Source organism: Lolium perenne, chromosome 7 (genome assembly GCF_019359855.2).
Source record: "Lolium perenne isolate Kyuss_39 chromosome 7, Kyuss_2.0, whole genome shotgun sequence".
NCBI classification, from domain to species: domain Eukaryota; kingdom Viridiplantae; phylum Streptophyta; class Magnoliopsida; order Poales; family Poaceae; genus Lolium; species Lolium perenne.
Window position 1 is genome coordinate 96,738,971 of NC_067250.2, and position 12,931 is coordinate 96,751,901.

Here is a 12,931-nt window from a genome sequence, read left to right on the forward strand (position 1 = left end):
CACATTTGACAACATAAAGTATCCAACATACCAGCAATGGATTTACTAGCATGTTGGATATTTTATTTTTTGCTCTATATAAAAAATGATGAAGAATTAGGGACAATAAAACTATCTGCACATTTCCAATACCACCCCTATTCTTCTTCTTATAAGCACCATACTACCATTCCAGGTCCAGGTGCAATACCTACTTCCTCGACGTCCTTTTCAACAAAAATACAAGGCGATCTGCAAGTCGGCGCGGCATTTGCGGCGGCGTCCTCACCCTCCCCCGCCGTCTCCAGGGGCCATCCTCATCACGAACCGCACCAAACAAACAAAAGCCGAACCCGGCTCCCTCCTCCTCCACCTTCCCGGGAAGCCCCAATCTCCCCTCCCAATCCCCCAGCCCCCGCCGGTAGCCGATCGCGTCGACGATGCTGGGCGCCGCGAGGGGATCCGGATGCGTACGCGCGCTTCTCCGACCCGATTTTCCTACCATCCGTCCATCGGGATTCTCCCGTCTGTTTCGGAATCTGACCCGCGCGCGCGTTTTTTTCCATCGGTGCAGGTGCTCGGGCGGCTGGCGCAGGCCCTGCGCCCGACAAGGTTGTAAACGGTACAAAGACCTTAGCATGAGAAACGATGAACGGAAAGAACATTGTAATCAAGGGTCTTGACAAGGTTGGGTGTTACCACCATCTTGTCAAGGCCCAATACCTTTAAGCTTGCTTGTGTTGTCGCCATATGCGAAGATAGAATGAGATAGCTTGAGGACGACAACATCTTCTTTGCTTCCGGTCAAGAGACTTGTGGCTTCAACAACAACCACCAATATAGCACCACCGGAAGCAAAGCCCATCATAGATCAAGCCTTGAAGATAGGAACCCATTTTTCAATGGGTCCTACCACGATGTTCCTCTTGATCTTGATCCTTCTTCTTCTCTTCTTCTTTGGCTTAATAGCCACTTCTCCTTCATTGCATGAGACTTCATTAGCTTCATCTCTAGCTTCAATGACTCCCTCCAAACATTGGGTTTGGATTTGGAGGTTTTCAATTTTGGACTTCAAACGGTTGACTTCATCTTCATGATCCGGATGAGGGTGAGTGATATCAAATATTTGAACCTCTTTCTCCTTATTCACCCGGAATTGTTCTAGCAAAGCTTCTTCTAGAAGTGAATTCCTTCTTACGAGCACACGCTTGTGTCTTTCTAAGGTGGCAATGTCGTCTTCATGGTTGCGACAAATGCAGTCCTTGCTTGTGCGGCGGTACTCTTCCAAATCTTCCTCTTGGCGTGAATTGGTTTCCACGAGTCTTGTGTTACGTCTTCTCAAGAAGCAGACTTCATCAAGAAGCTTGTCACAACACGAATTGGGGCCTTCATCTTCTTCCTTCTTGTGTGCTTCTTCGTGAGGATGCCTCTTCATCTCGGATAGAAGTGTGAACCTACTTTCCAAGGATTTGAAGTTCTTGGTGAGAGTTGCAACTTCTTCAAGCAACCATTCATGAATTTCCTCAAGATAGCGCTTCTTCATCTTGAGTTCTTCCACCCAACCAAGTGCATGGTCTCGATCCTTGATGAGTTGGGAGATGAAGGAATTGTTGGAGTCTTCGAGAACGATAGAACTAGCTTCAAGTGACATCGCATGCACAATTCTTCCTCATGAGCTTGAGTGAGAGAGACAATCTCCATTTCCGCCTTCTTCTCGAGCCTCCCTATTTCCTCAATGCGGACTTGAGCCGCATCAAGTTGAGTCAAGATTTCCTCAACATGAGTCTTGATATCTCCTAGCATGTTAGTGGTAGGAGCATCCAAACTCGCAATAGAGATAGTATTAGAGGAAGAAGTAGACTCGGAAAGGGATACAACCTCCGATGATACCTTTGCCACAAGACAATGGAAGTTGTTGGCGACGAGGTTCTCATTTGGAGAGTCGAAGAGGGAGATGGAGGGAGTGGAGATGGTGATGGCGGCCACCTCCCCTTCCTCCTTGTTCGAGCCCTTGTCTTTGCGTTCTTCACCTTCATCGGAGGAGTATTCCTGACGGATAATGAAAGCTCTGGGCTTCTTGGTGAAGGAGACCTTGGTGTCACCGGAGTTGGAGGAGAACTTGGAGAATCCTCTTGAGAGAGATTTGAACTTGTCCTTTCGGACAAGCCTTCCAGCGTTGTCTTCCCTTCTCTCATAGATACAATCCGCAACAAAAATGACTTGTGTCGCCGCAATTGTAGCAAGATCTCCCCCTTTGCTCTTCCCTTGGACTCTTGGATGTGTATATTGACGAGTCATGAGGTGAATATCTTCTTAACCTTGAGCTTCGTGTCTTGTTCCCACTCCAAAAACTCTTGGCGGCAAGTGCCATGTGTTCATGATAGTTGGCCTTGAGATCATCCGGACCCCACTCAATGGGATCCTCATCGCTCTCACTAGCTCCATGCTCTTTCATCTTCAACGCAAGGTTGGGCTTGCGAGTGTTGTTGGCGCGTGCAACAAGATCTCCCGCGTTCTTCTTGGAGATGTCCAAAGCGATGACCTCGCTAAGGACTTCATCGGATGTCATAGCACGGAAGGAGGCATTTTGGCGGATGGCTGTCAACTTCACTTCCTCATAGGGGAGGAGAGCGTTGTAGAACTTTCGCTTGATCCAATGATCATCCACAAACATTGCTCCAAGATCTTGCATTTGTACGGCAAGAGCGATGAGACGCCTATACATTTCTTCAGGGAACTCTTCTTCATTCATGACGAAGTCGTCCATGTTGTTCACTTCATCGAAACGAGAGCTTTGGATGCTCTCATTTCCGAGGAAGAGCTTGTCCCATGCTTCTTTGGCGGTCTTGAGTGAGCGGATATGAGCACGGTCCTTGGGTGTGACGACTATGTGGATCATGTTGATGGCGGTGGCGTTGAGTTGGTGATCCACCACCTCTCTCCTTGTCAAGTTCTTTGGATCTCTTGGTGAATACCCTTCCTCAATGATGCGCCAAAGCTCGGTACAAGCGCTGCGCACATGAGATTTCATCAAGAATTGCCAATTCTCAAAGCTATTTGATTCAAGTAAAGGTGGTGAGCCATGAGACAAAATATGAGGCATGGGTATTGGGACATTTATGGCGTAATCACTTGGTGGAGGCACCGTATGATAACCCCCTAATTGTCCCGCAACCGGTGGTTCATCCTTCCCTTTTGATGAAGTGCTAATGTCCTCAAGATCCCCTTCTCGAGGTGGCTTTGTCGACTGCGCGACAAAATCAACAAGAGGAAGGGTGTTGACTTCTTGTGGAGGAACATCAACACTTGCCTTAGGATCTATAATGGGGTTGGTTTGGGAGCAATCAACTCCATCATCATAGCCTTCATTTGAGATACAATGGATGACTCCAATTTCTTGAGGTCATCCAAAGTAGCCGGAGTGCTATCGACAATTGATGGTGGAGGTGATTGCTCATCGGGAAGGGACCCATTCGCAACCATCTCTTGTTCGGCCATTTCTTAGGCGGTAAAGCCCGAGCAAGAAAACCTTGCTCTGATACCAATTGAATGGATCGTAGCGAACAAGAGAGGGGGGTGAATGGGCGCTACACAATTTTTATGTCTTCTTCGGTTTTTAGCAAAACGGAAGGTAAAGGTGATTGCTTTAGTGATGGAGACAATCCTAGTATGATCCTAGGCAAGTGCAACAAGTAAAGGAACAAGCTTGATAGTAAGAGTAAGGAGCGGGACAACCGGATGGCGCGGAGACGAGGCGCGGTTTGTTTCCCGCAGTTCCCCTCACAAAAGAGAGTACGTCTACGTTGAGGAGGTGCTAGCCTCACACAAGAGGCTAGGCGGCCACACCACAAAGGAAGGCCTCACCTTCTTCCTCGAGAGAGCTCCACGAAGGGGCTCCCCCTTCTCCACTATGGCACCGGTCGAGGCGGTGCTTCCTTCACAAGGTTGGGGCGAACCCCACAACACTAGGAGGCTCCCAACAACCTATGGGGCTAGCACAACACCAAGCTAGCCTCCATAGGTACGTGCACTTCATCCAAGATCCCACCATAGGAACCCTACCTCCAAGATCCACTAAGGACTACCACGAATTGGTGAAATTTCTCTCGGTAGAACGATAGATCGGGGTCTCCTCCACCACTCCTCAAAATATGAGCAAGATTGATTGGGTAGGTAGGGAGATCCACTCAGTTTGAGCTCAGCAACAATGGAGGAGAGAGAGAGAGAAGAGCTGAAATCGTGTTGGGGAAGAAGGGGCCTTTATATAGGTCCCCTCAAATCCAACCGTTATGTGCAGTTTCTGCCTAAGCGGTACTACCGCTTTGGCAAGCGGTACTACCTCTCTGGTTTCGAAATCCCCACATAACTTGTCCACGTGGACACATAGCGGTACTACCGCTCGCGGTACCGCTCGAGGTACCGCAATGGCTCCAAACCTTACTGGATCCCAAGCGGTACCGCAGCGGTACCGAAGCGGTACTGCCATAACTTAAGTTACGGTACTTAAGCGGTACCATAGGTGGTACTACCGCTCTGAAGCGGTACTACCGCCCAAGGTACCGTAAAGGTACCGTAACTTGTTCTGTGAGACATTTGCGTGAGAAACCTCCAGAGCGGTACTGCTGAGCGGTACCAGTAGGGTAGCGGTACTACCGCTCCTAGTACCGGTAGTACCGCTTTGGCTGAAACTGCTTTTTCCTCTTTTCCTCTCCTACCATGTCACCTCGCGACACACACGCAAAACCAGAAAACCTAAGAGCTACGCTTCAGTCTTCCGATCATAATGTGTTCAGCGAGGGCACCGTACACTTGCAAATCTATCAAAGACAATCTTTGTCCACGGTTAAATTCATTCAAGTGTTGTCATCAAACACACAAAACATGGGATATGGATCTTGCTCTTTCAAATGGAGTTTGATGTAATCAAAGCACCCTTCCGGTATAAGTGATTTACATGATCTCATGGTCGAAGGACTAGGTAACTATGTATCGAAAGCTTATAGCAAGTTGAACTTAATGACTTGATCTCATGCTACGCTTATTTGGGTGTATGTCCATGATACGTCCAATTTGCATCACTATTTTATATCATAATTTGCTGTTATTCATTGATATATTTCATATTGGGACACATTACTTATGTTATTTCATCTATTTTGCATGTTTCATCGTTATTGGAGGATCGAACACCGGAGCCAGGATTCTGCTGGAAAAAGCACCGTCAGAACGCAATATTTCGGAAGATCAACTCTGGAAGGAAATTATACCAAAAATCCTATTTTTCAAGATGACGAAGGAAGCCAGAAGGAGGAGCCAGGAGCAGCCAGGGTGGGCCCACACCCTAGGGCGGCGCGGCCCAGGCCCTGGCCGCGCCGGCCTGTGGTGTGGAGGGCCCACGACCCCTTTCGCCTCCTTTTCTTCGCCAAACCCTTCGTCCCGAAGACCGAAGCCACAGGGGGTACCTCGCGAAGAGTTACAGCCGCCTCTGCGGGGCGGAGAACACCAGAGAGAAAAGAGCTCTCCGGCGGGCAGGAATCCGCCGGGGAAATTCCCTCCGGGAGGGGGAAATCGACGCCATCGTCACCGTCATCGAGCTGGACATCATCGCCATCACCATCATCATCATCTCCACCATCATCACCGCCGTCATCACCGCTGGACACCGTCACCGCCATAGCAATTTGGGTTTGATCTTGATTGTTTGATAGGGGAAACTCTCCCGGTATCGATTTCTACTTGTTGTTGATGCTATTGAGTGAAACCATTGAACCAAGTTTATGTTCAGATTGTTATTCATCATCATATCACCTCTGATCATGTTCCGTATGATGTCTCGTGAGTAGTTCGTTTAGTTCTTGAGGACATGGGTGAAGTCTAAATGTTAGTAGTGAACTATGGTTGAGTAATATTCAATGGTGTGATATTTAAGTTGTGGTGTTATTCTTCTAGTGGTGTCATGTGAACGTCGACTACATGACACTTCACCATTTATGGGCCTAGGGGAATGCATCTTGTATTCGTTTGCCAATTGCGGGGTTGCCGGAGTGACAGAAACCTAAACCCCCGTTGGTATATCGATGCAGGAGGGATCGCAGGATCTCAGAGTTTAAGGCTGTGGTTAGATTTATTTCTTAATTACTTTCTTGTAGTTGCGGATGCTTGCAAGGGGTATAATCACAAGTATGTATTAGTCCTAGGAAGGGCGGTACATTAGCATAGGTTCACCCACACAACACTTATCATAACAATGAAGATTATTTAGCCGTATGTAGCGAAAGCACTAGACTAAAATCCCATGTGTCCTCGAGAACGTTTGGTCATTATAAGTAAACAAACCGGCTTGTCCTTTGTGCTAAAAAGGATTGGGCCACTCGCTGCAATTGTTACTCTCGCACTTTACATACTCGTACTTTATTCAACTGTTACATCAAACCCCCCTGAATACCTGTCTGTGAGCATTTACAGTGAATCCTTCATCGAAACTGCTTGTCAACACCTTCTGCTCCTCGTTGGGATCGACATTCTTACTTATCGAAGATACTACGATACACCCCCTATACTTGTGGGTCATCAAGACTATTTTCTGGCGCCGTTGTCGGGGAGTGAAGCGCTATTGGTAAGTGGAATTGGTAAGGAAAACCTTTACTGTTGTGCTGATTTTATTTCTCGCTCTTGCTATAAGTCATTATGGAGAGATCTTCTCTTCAATTTCTATTTGGGAAATCTACTACTACTGCAACGGTAGTGGATGAAGCGCCAGGTGAGGAAGTAATACCATATAAAATACCTATGAAAATTATTGAACGTGTTATGGATAACCGCTATGAAGGGGATGGAACTGTCCACCCCGGTGATCATTTACTGTTTTTGCATGAATTATGCGGGTTATTCAAATGTGCAGGTATTACTATGGATGAAGTGAGGAAGAAACTATTCTCTTTGTCGCTGTCCGGTAAAGCGGCGCATTGGTATAAATTATTGGATAATGGGGATTCTCTTGAATGGAATGATATTGTGCCCCGGTTTTATTCTAAGTTCTATCCTCCAAGTGAAATTCATAAGGATCGGAATCGCATATATAATTTTTGGCCTCATGATGGAGAGAGCATCGCCCAAGCTTGGGGGAGATTGAAGTCTTTAATGCTCAAATGCCCCATTCATGAGCTTCCTGGTAATGTTATTATTGATAATTTCTATGCAAGACTTTCTTTTCAAGACAAGACCTTGCTGGATACTTCTTGTTCTGGATCATTTACACGCAACAAAGAAGAGTTTAAAAGGGACCTTCTTGATCGAATCCAAGAAAATACTGAAGGATGGGAGAACGACAAAGATCGAGAATCGTATAATTTATGATTATAAATGCATTGAAGCTTTTATGGATACTGATAAATTTCGTAATATGAGTGCTACATATGGTCTTGATTCTCAAGTTGCTGTAAATCTTTTTAAAGCTTTTGCCTCTCATTATGAATTGCCAAAGAAGAACTTTGATAAGTATCATGAACCATATAAAGATAAAATTGATTCATCTATTAATAAATGTGTTGTAGTTGAAACTGCTGATCATGTTATTCCCGAGGTTTATATTGAAAAAACTCCTTTCCCTGCTAAAATGAAGGAGTACTGTTATCAATAGTGCGGTTCATAAAAGAGAAAAGAAACCTGTAGAAACTGAAGAACAAATAAAAGTTGAACCTGCTGTTGCAATAGTTAAAGATCTTGTGACTGAAAATGTGGAGGATGGTCATATTATTTTCTGTGAAGATGCTTCTAATATTGTTTCACATCCTAATAAACCCAAACAAGCTAGTGTTCCTATGCTATCTCGTTAGAATTGGTGATCATTGTTATTATGGATTATGTGATATTGGTGCAAGTGTTAGTGCTATTCCGTATGAGCTTTACACGGAGATTATGCACGAAATTGATTCTTGTGAACTTGAAGATATTGATGTGGTTATTCAGCTGGCTAATAGAGAAACTATTTCTCCAATTGGTATTGTTCGAGATGTGGAAGTTTTATGCGGTAAGATTAAATATCCCGCTGACTTTTTGGTACTTGGTTCTCACTGCTAGTGATGATTGTCCTATTATTTTTGGTAGACCTTTTCTAAATACTTGTGGAGCTATTATAGATTGCAAGAAAGAGAAAATTTTGACTAAATTCGCTGGTGAATCTTATGAGTTTAACTTCTCTAAATTTACTAAAACTCCTTATAAAGCTGATTTGCCTAGTAATGATTTTAAAATGGAGCAATGTGCATCTATTGTTCTTGTTCCTAATAATCCTTTGCAGCAACATTTGGAGGATAGCGAGAGCGAAATTTTAGGAAAGAAAGAGATGAGCTTGAGGAAATTTTTCTTCGCCAACCTATTCTCAAGCATGATTTACCGGTGGAAGATTTGGGTACAACACCGCCACCAAAGGAAGATCCTGTTTTTGATTTAAAGCCTTTACCTGATAATCTTAAATATGCTCATATTGATGATAAGAAAATATATCCTGTTATTATTAGTTCTAAGCTTTCAGAGATTGAGGAAGAAAGGTTATTGGAAATATTGAAGAAGCATCGAGGCGCTATTGGCTACACTCTTGATGATTTGAAGGGGATTTCTCCTTCTATTTGCCAACATGCTATTAATATGGAAGATGATGCAAAGCCCGTTGTTGAACCTCAGCATTGCCTAATTCCAAAGATGAAGGAAGTGGTAAGGAATGAGGTACTACGACTCCTTGAAGCTGGTATTATATATCCTATTGCCGATAGTAGATGGGTTAGTCCCGTGCACCGTGTTCCCAAGAAAGGAGGCATGACTTGTTGTGCCTAATGATAATGATGAGCTCATTCCTCAAAGAGTAGTTGTAGGGTATAGAATGTGCATTGATTTTCGAAAAGTTAATAAAGTTACTAAAAAAGATCATTACCCTTTACCCTTTATTGATCAAATGCTAGAAAGATTATCTAAAAATACTCATTTTTGCTTTCTTGATGGTTATTCGGGTTTTCACAAATTGTCGTTAAAGCTAAAGATCAAGAGAAAACCACTTTTACCTGTCCCTATGGAACTTATGCTTATAGACGCATGCCTTTTGGTTTATGTAATGCTCCTGCTACTTTTCAAAGATGCATGTCTGCTATTTTTCATGGTTTTTGTGAAAGTATTGTAGAGGTATTCATGGATGATTTTTCCGTCTATGGGAATTCTTTTGATAGCTGCTTGCGAAACCTTGATAAAGTTTTGCAGAGATGTGAAGAAACTAACCTTGTTCTTAATTGGGAGAAATGCCACTTTATGGTTAATGAAGGAATTGTATTGGGACATAAAATTTCTGAGAGGTATTGAAGTTGATAGAGCTAAAGTTGAAGCAATCGAGAAGATGCCTTATCCGAGGGATGTTAAAGGTATTCGTAGTGTTCTTGGTCATGCTGGGTTTTATAGGAGATTTATTAAAGATTTCTCTAAGATTTCAAAGCCTCTTACTAATCTTCTTCAAAAAGATGTACCATTTGTTTTTGATGATGATTGTAAGGAAGCGTTTGAAACTCTTAAGAAAGCCTTAACAACCGCTCCTATAGTTGAACCCCCTGATTGGAATTTACCCTTTGAAATTATGTGTGATGCTTAGTGATTTTGCTGTAGGCGCTGTCCTTGGACAAATGAGTAGATAAAAAACTGAATGTTATTCATTATGCTAGTAAAACTCTTGATGCTGCTCAAAGAAATTATGCTACAACTGAAAAGGAATTATTAGCTGTAGTCTTTGCTTGCGATAAATTTAGATCTTATATTGTTGATTCAAAAGTTACTATTCATACTGATCATGCTGCAATTAGATACCTTATGACAAAGAAAGATGCTAAGCCGAGGCTTATTAGATGGGTACTTCGTTGCAAGAATTTGACTTACATATTGTAGATAGGAAAGGTGCTGATAATCCTGTTGCTGATAATTTGTCTAGATTGGAAAATATTGCTTATGATCCTGTTCCTGTTAATGATAGTTTTCCAAATGAACAATTGGTTGTAATAAAGGTGAGCTCGCGAGACAGTCCTTGGTATGCTGATTATGCTAACTTTATTGTTTCCAAGTACTTGCCTCCAACCTTTTCAGCTCAAAGAAAGGAGGAAATTCTTTTATGACTTGAGGTATTATTTCTGGGATGACCCACACTTATATAAAGAAGGAGTGGATGGTATTATGCGAAGATGTGTCCCCGAATATGAACAACAGGAGATATTGAGTAAATGTCATGGTAGTGCTTATGGAGGACATCACGCCGGAGAAAGAACCGCGCAAAAGGTTCTACAATCAGGTTTTTATTGGCCAACTCTCTTCAAGGATGCGAGAAAGTTTATTTTATCTTGTGATGAATGCCAAAGGGTTGGTAATATCTCCAGGCGTAATGAAATGCCAATGAATTATACTCTTGTTATTGAACCGTTTGATTGTTGGGGATTTGACTTTATGGGACCTTTTCCGTCTTGAAGGTAACACTCATATACTCGTTGTCGTTGATTATGTTACTAAATGGGTGGAAGCTATACCTACAAAAAGTGCTGATGGTGAGACCTCTTTAAGAATGCTTTTAGATATTATTTTTCCTAGATTCGGAGTACCTAGATATATTATGACTGATGGAGGTTCTCATTTTATTCATGGAGGTTTTAGAAAAACTCTTGCTAGGTATGGTATTAATCATAGAATTGCTTCGCTTATCATCCTCAAACTAGTGGTCAAGTAGAGTTATCAAATAGAGAGATTAAATCTATTTTGGGAAAGACCGTTAATAAAACTAGAAAGAATTGGGCTAGTAAATTGAAGGATGCACTTTGGGCTTATAGAACTGCTTATAAAAATCCCATGGGAATGTCACCTTATAAAATGGTTTATGGGAAAGCTTGTCATTTACCTCTAGAACTAGAGCACAAAGCTTATTGGGCTGTTAGAGAATTAAATAAAGATCCTAAACTTGCCGGTGATAAGAGGTTGTTGCAATTGAGTTCCCTAGATGAATGGAGAAGTGAAGCTTATGAAAATGCTAAACTCTTTAAAGAGAAAGTTAAAAAATGGCATGATAGGAGGATTATCAAAAGAGAATTTAATATTGGGGATAAAGTCCTATTGTATCGGTCTCGTCTCGATTCTTTGCGGGGAAATTACTCTCGAAATGGGAAGGACCATATGTTGTCGAGGAGGTGTATCGTTCAGGAGCAATCAAAATTAGCTCTCTCCAAGGCAATGCTACGCAAGTGGTGAATGGACAAAGACTCAAGCATTATATCTCGGGTGATTCTTATAATGTTGATGTTGATATTATTCAAGTGGAAACACCGGAGGCCTACATCAAAGGGCAAATTGACAGTCCGCTTAACTCGATTTTGAATAGGTAACAAGATGCGGTAATGAAAAGTACGCAATTTACTTTCCGAACAATATTTTCATTGCTTTTGGAAAATAAGAGAAATTACGAGTTCGAAATGGAGTGGAAAAGGACGCACGAGGGGTGCCACCATAGGCGGCGCGGCACGACCTGGGCCCGCGCCGGCCTATGGTTTGGCCGCCTCGTCGCCCCTTTCCGACTACGGTTCGATCTGGTGCTTTCCTTTTGTCGAGAAAATTTTTGCTATATAATCCCCCGGACCCTCGGAGGTCCGTATATCGTTTCTCGACGTGTTTTGTTTCGAGCTGTTTACGCCAGGATCTGTTTTCGGTTTAGAAGCACCATGGTCTCCAAGAACAAGGACGTCAAGGAAGAAGATGAAGAAGAGGTGGAGGAAGACTCGCGCGCACGCCCGCGTGCTACCATCGCAAGCATCAAGGTGGTGGACAACCCTTTTAGTGCAAACAAGAGCGCAAGAATTCGCACTGGAGGAGCGGTCCCACGTCATTACCTAGCTCCGAAAACATCTCCATCGTGCACTCATCACCCCTTCCACAATCTAATTTTCAATAATCAAATTGAAGGGACTCCCAAGGCAGCATTGCCTAGCCAAAGTGGGATATAGATCGTTCTAACAACTGCAGGAGAGAAGGAGCCCGAGGCTGAAGAGTGGGAAATAACTCCAAGAGCTGGGACTCGCCATCGTACAGACTCTTTAACCGCGTCGAGCACAACTCAGAGATGATTCGCAACCTCATATACAGGATTGACGAGCTTCAGGAGCTTATTGAGAAGCTTGTCAGGAATTCATCACCATCATCGCCGCGGGAGTAATTCATCATCGGTATTGGCATCCCCTTGGTGTGTTGCACGCTTGGGGGAGTGCCGCGGTATCACATTATCACTACCTTTTACTTTTATTGTCAAGTAGTGTCATATCATGAGTAGGGAAGTTATCATATAAGATGGGTTGCGTTTGGAAGTATTTCTCCTTTGGTTGGTTGTCTATGTATCCCTTGGTGTGAGTTATCGTTATGGAATATTAATGGGAAGTCTTATCATTTACATATTGCACATCTTATTTTAGTTTGCAATCTCTACTATATGATTCACCTTGTTGTTAGTATTGGTATCACTTTGGGAGCATTGAATAAATCTATTTGGTTTTGGCAAACTTAGCATTGGTCAATAGCAACAACACTTTGAAGTTTAAATAGAAAAGAGAAATACATGTAGTTGTTTCATTGTCTTTCTTGTTAGCTCATAGCTTATTATTCTGAAGTTAAAATTGTTTGTGTTTGCAAGGAAGATGCATGATTGTTTCTATCATATGTATATTTGTTTGTTTCCTTCGACTCTTATGCTTGCTAATTAACCTTGCTAGCCAAAGACCTGTACTGAGAGGGAATACTTCTCGTGCATCCAAACCTTAACCCAAACCTATGTCATTTGTGTCCACCATACCTACCTACTACATGGTATTTTCTGCCATTCCAAGTAAATACTTCATGTGCTACCTTTAAACAATTCAAAACTTAGTATCTCTTATTTGTGTCAATGTTTCAT

At 43.0% G+C, this 12,931-nt stretch overlaps 1 protein-coding gene across 1 annotated transcript in view; it reads left to right on the plus strand.

Annotated features, from left to right (window-relative positions):
• Positions 1-404: 404 nt before the first annotated feature.
• The window catches only part of LOC127316572 (pyruvate dehydrogenase E1 component subunit beta-1, mitochondrial), an 80,594-nt gene continuing 68,067 nt past the window's right edge, over positions 405-12,931 (plus strand). Inside the window, exon 1 of the mRNA XM_051347008.2 lies at positions 405-449. Within this exon, the coding sequence (XP_051202968.1) occupies positions 420-449 (30 nt within the window). The 5' untranslated portion in view covers positions 405-419. The remainder of the gene's footprint in view (positions 450-12,931) is intronic.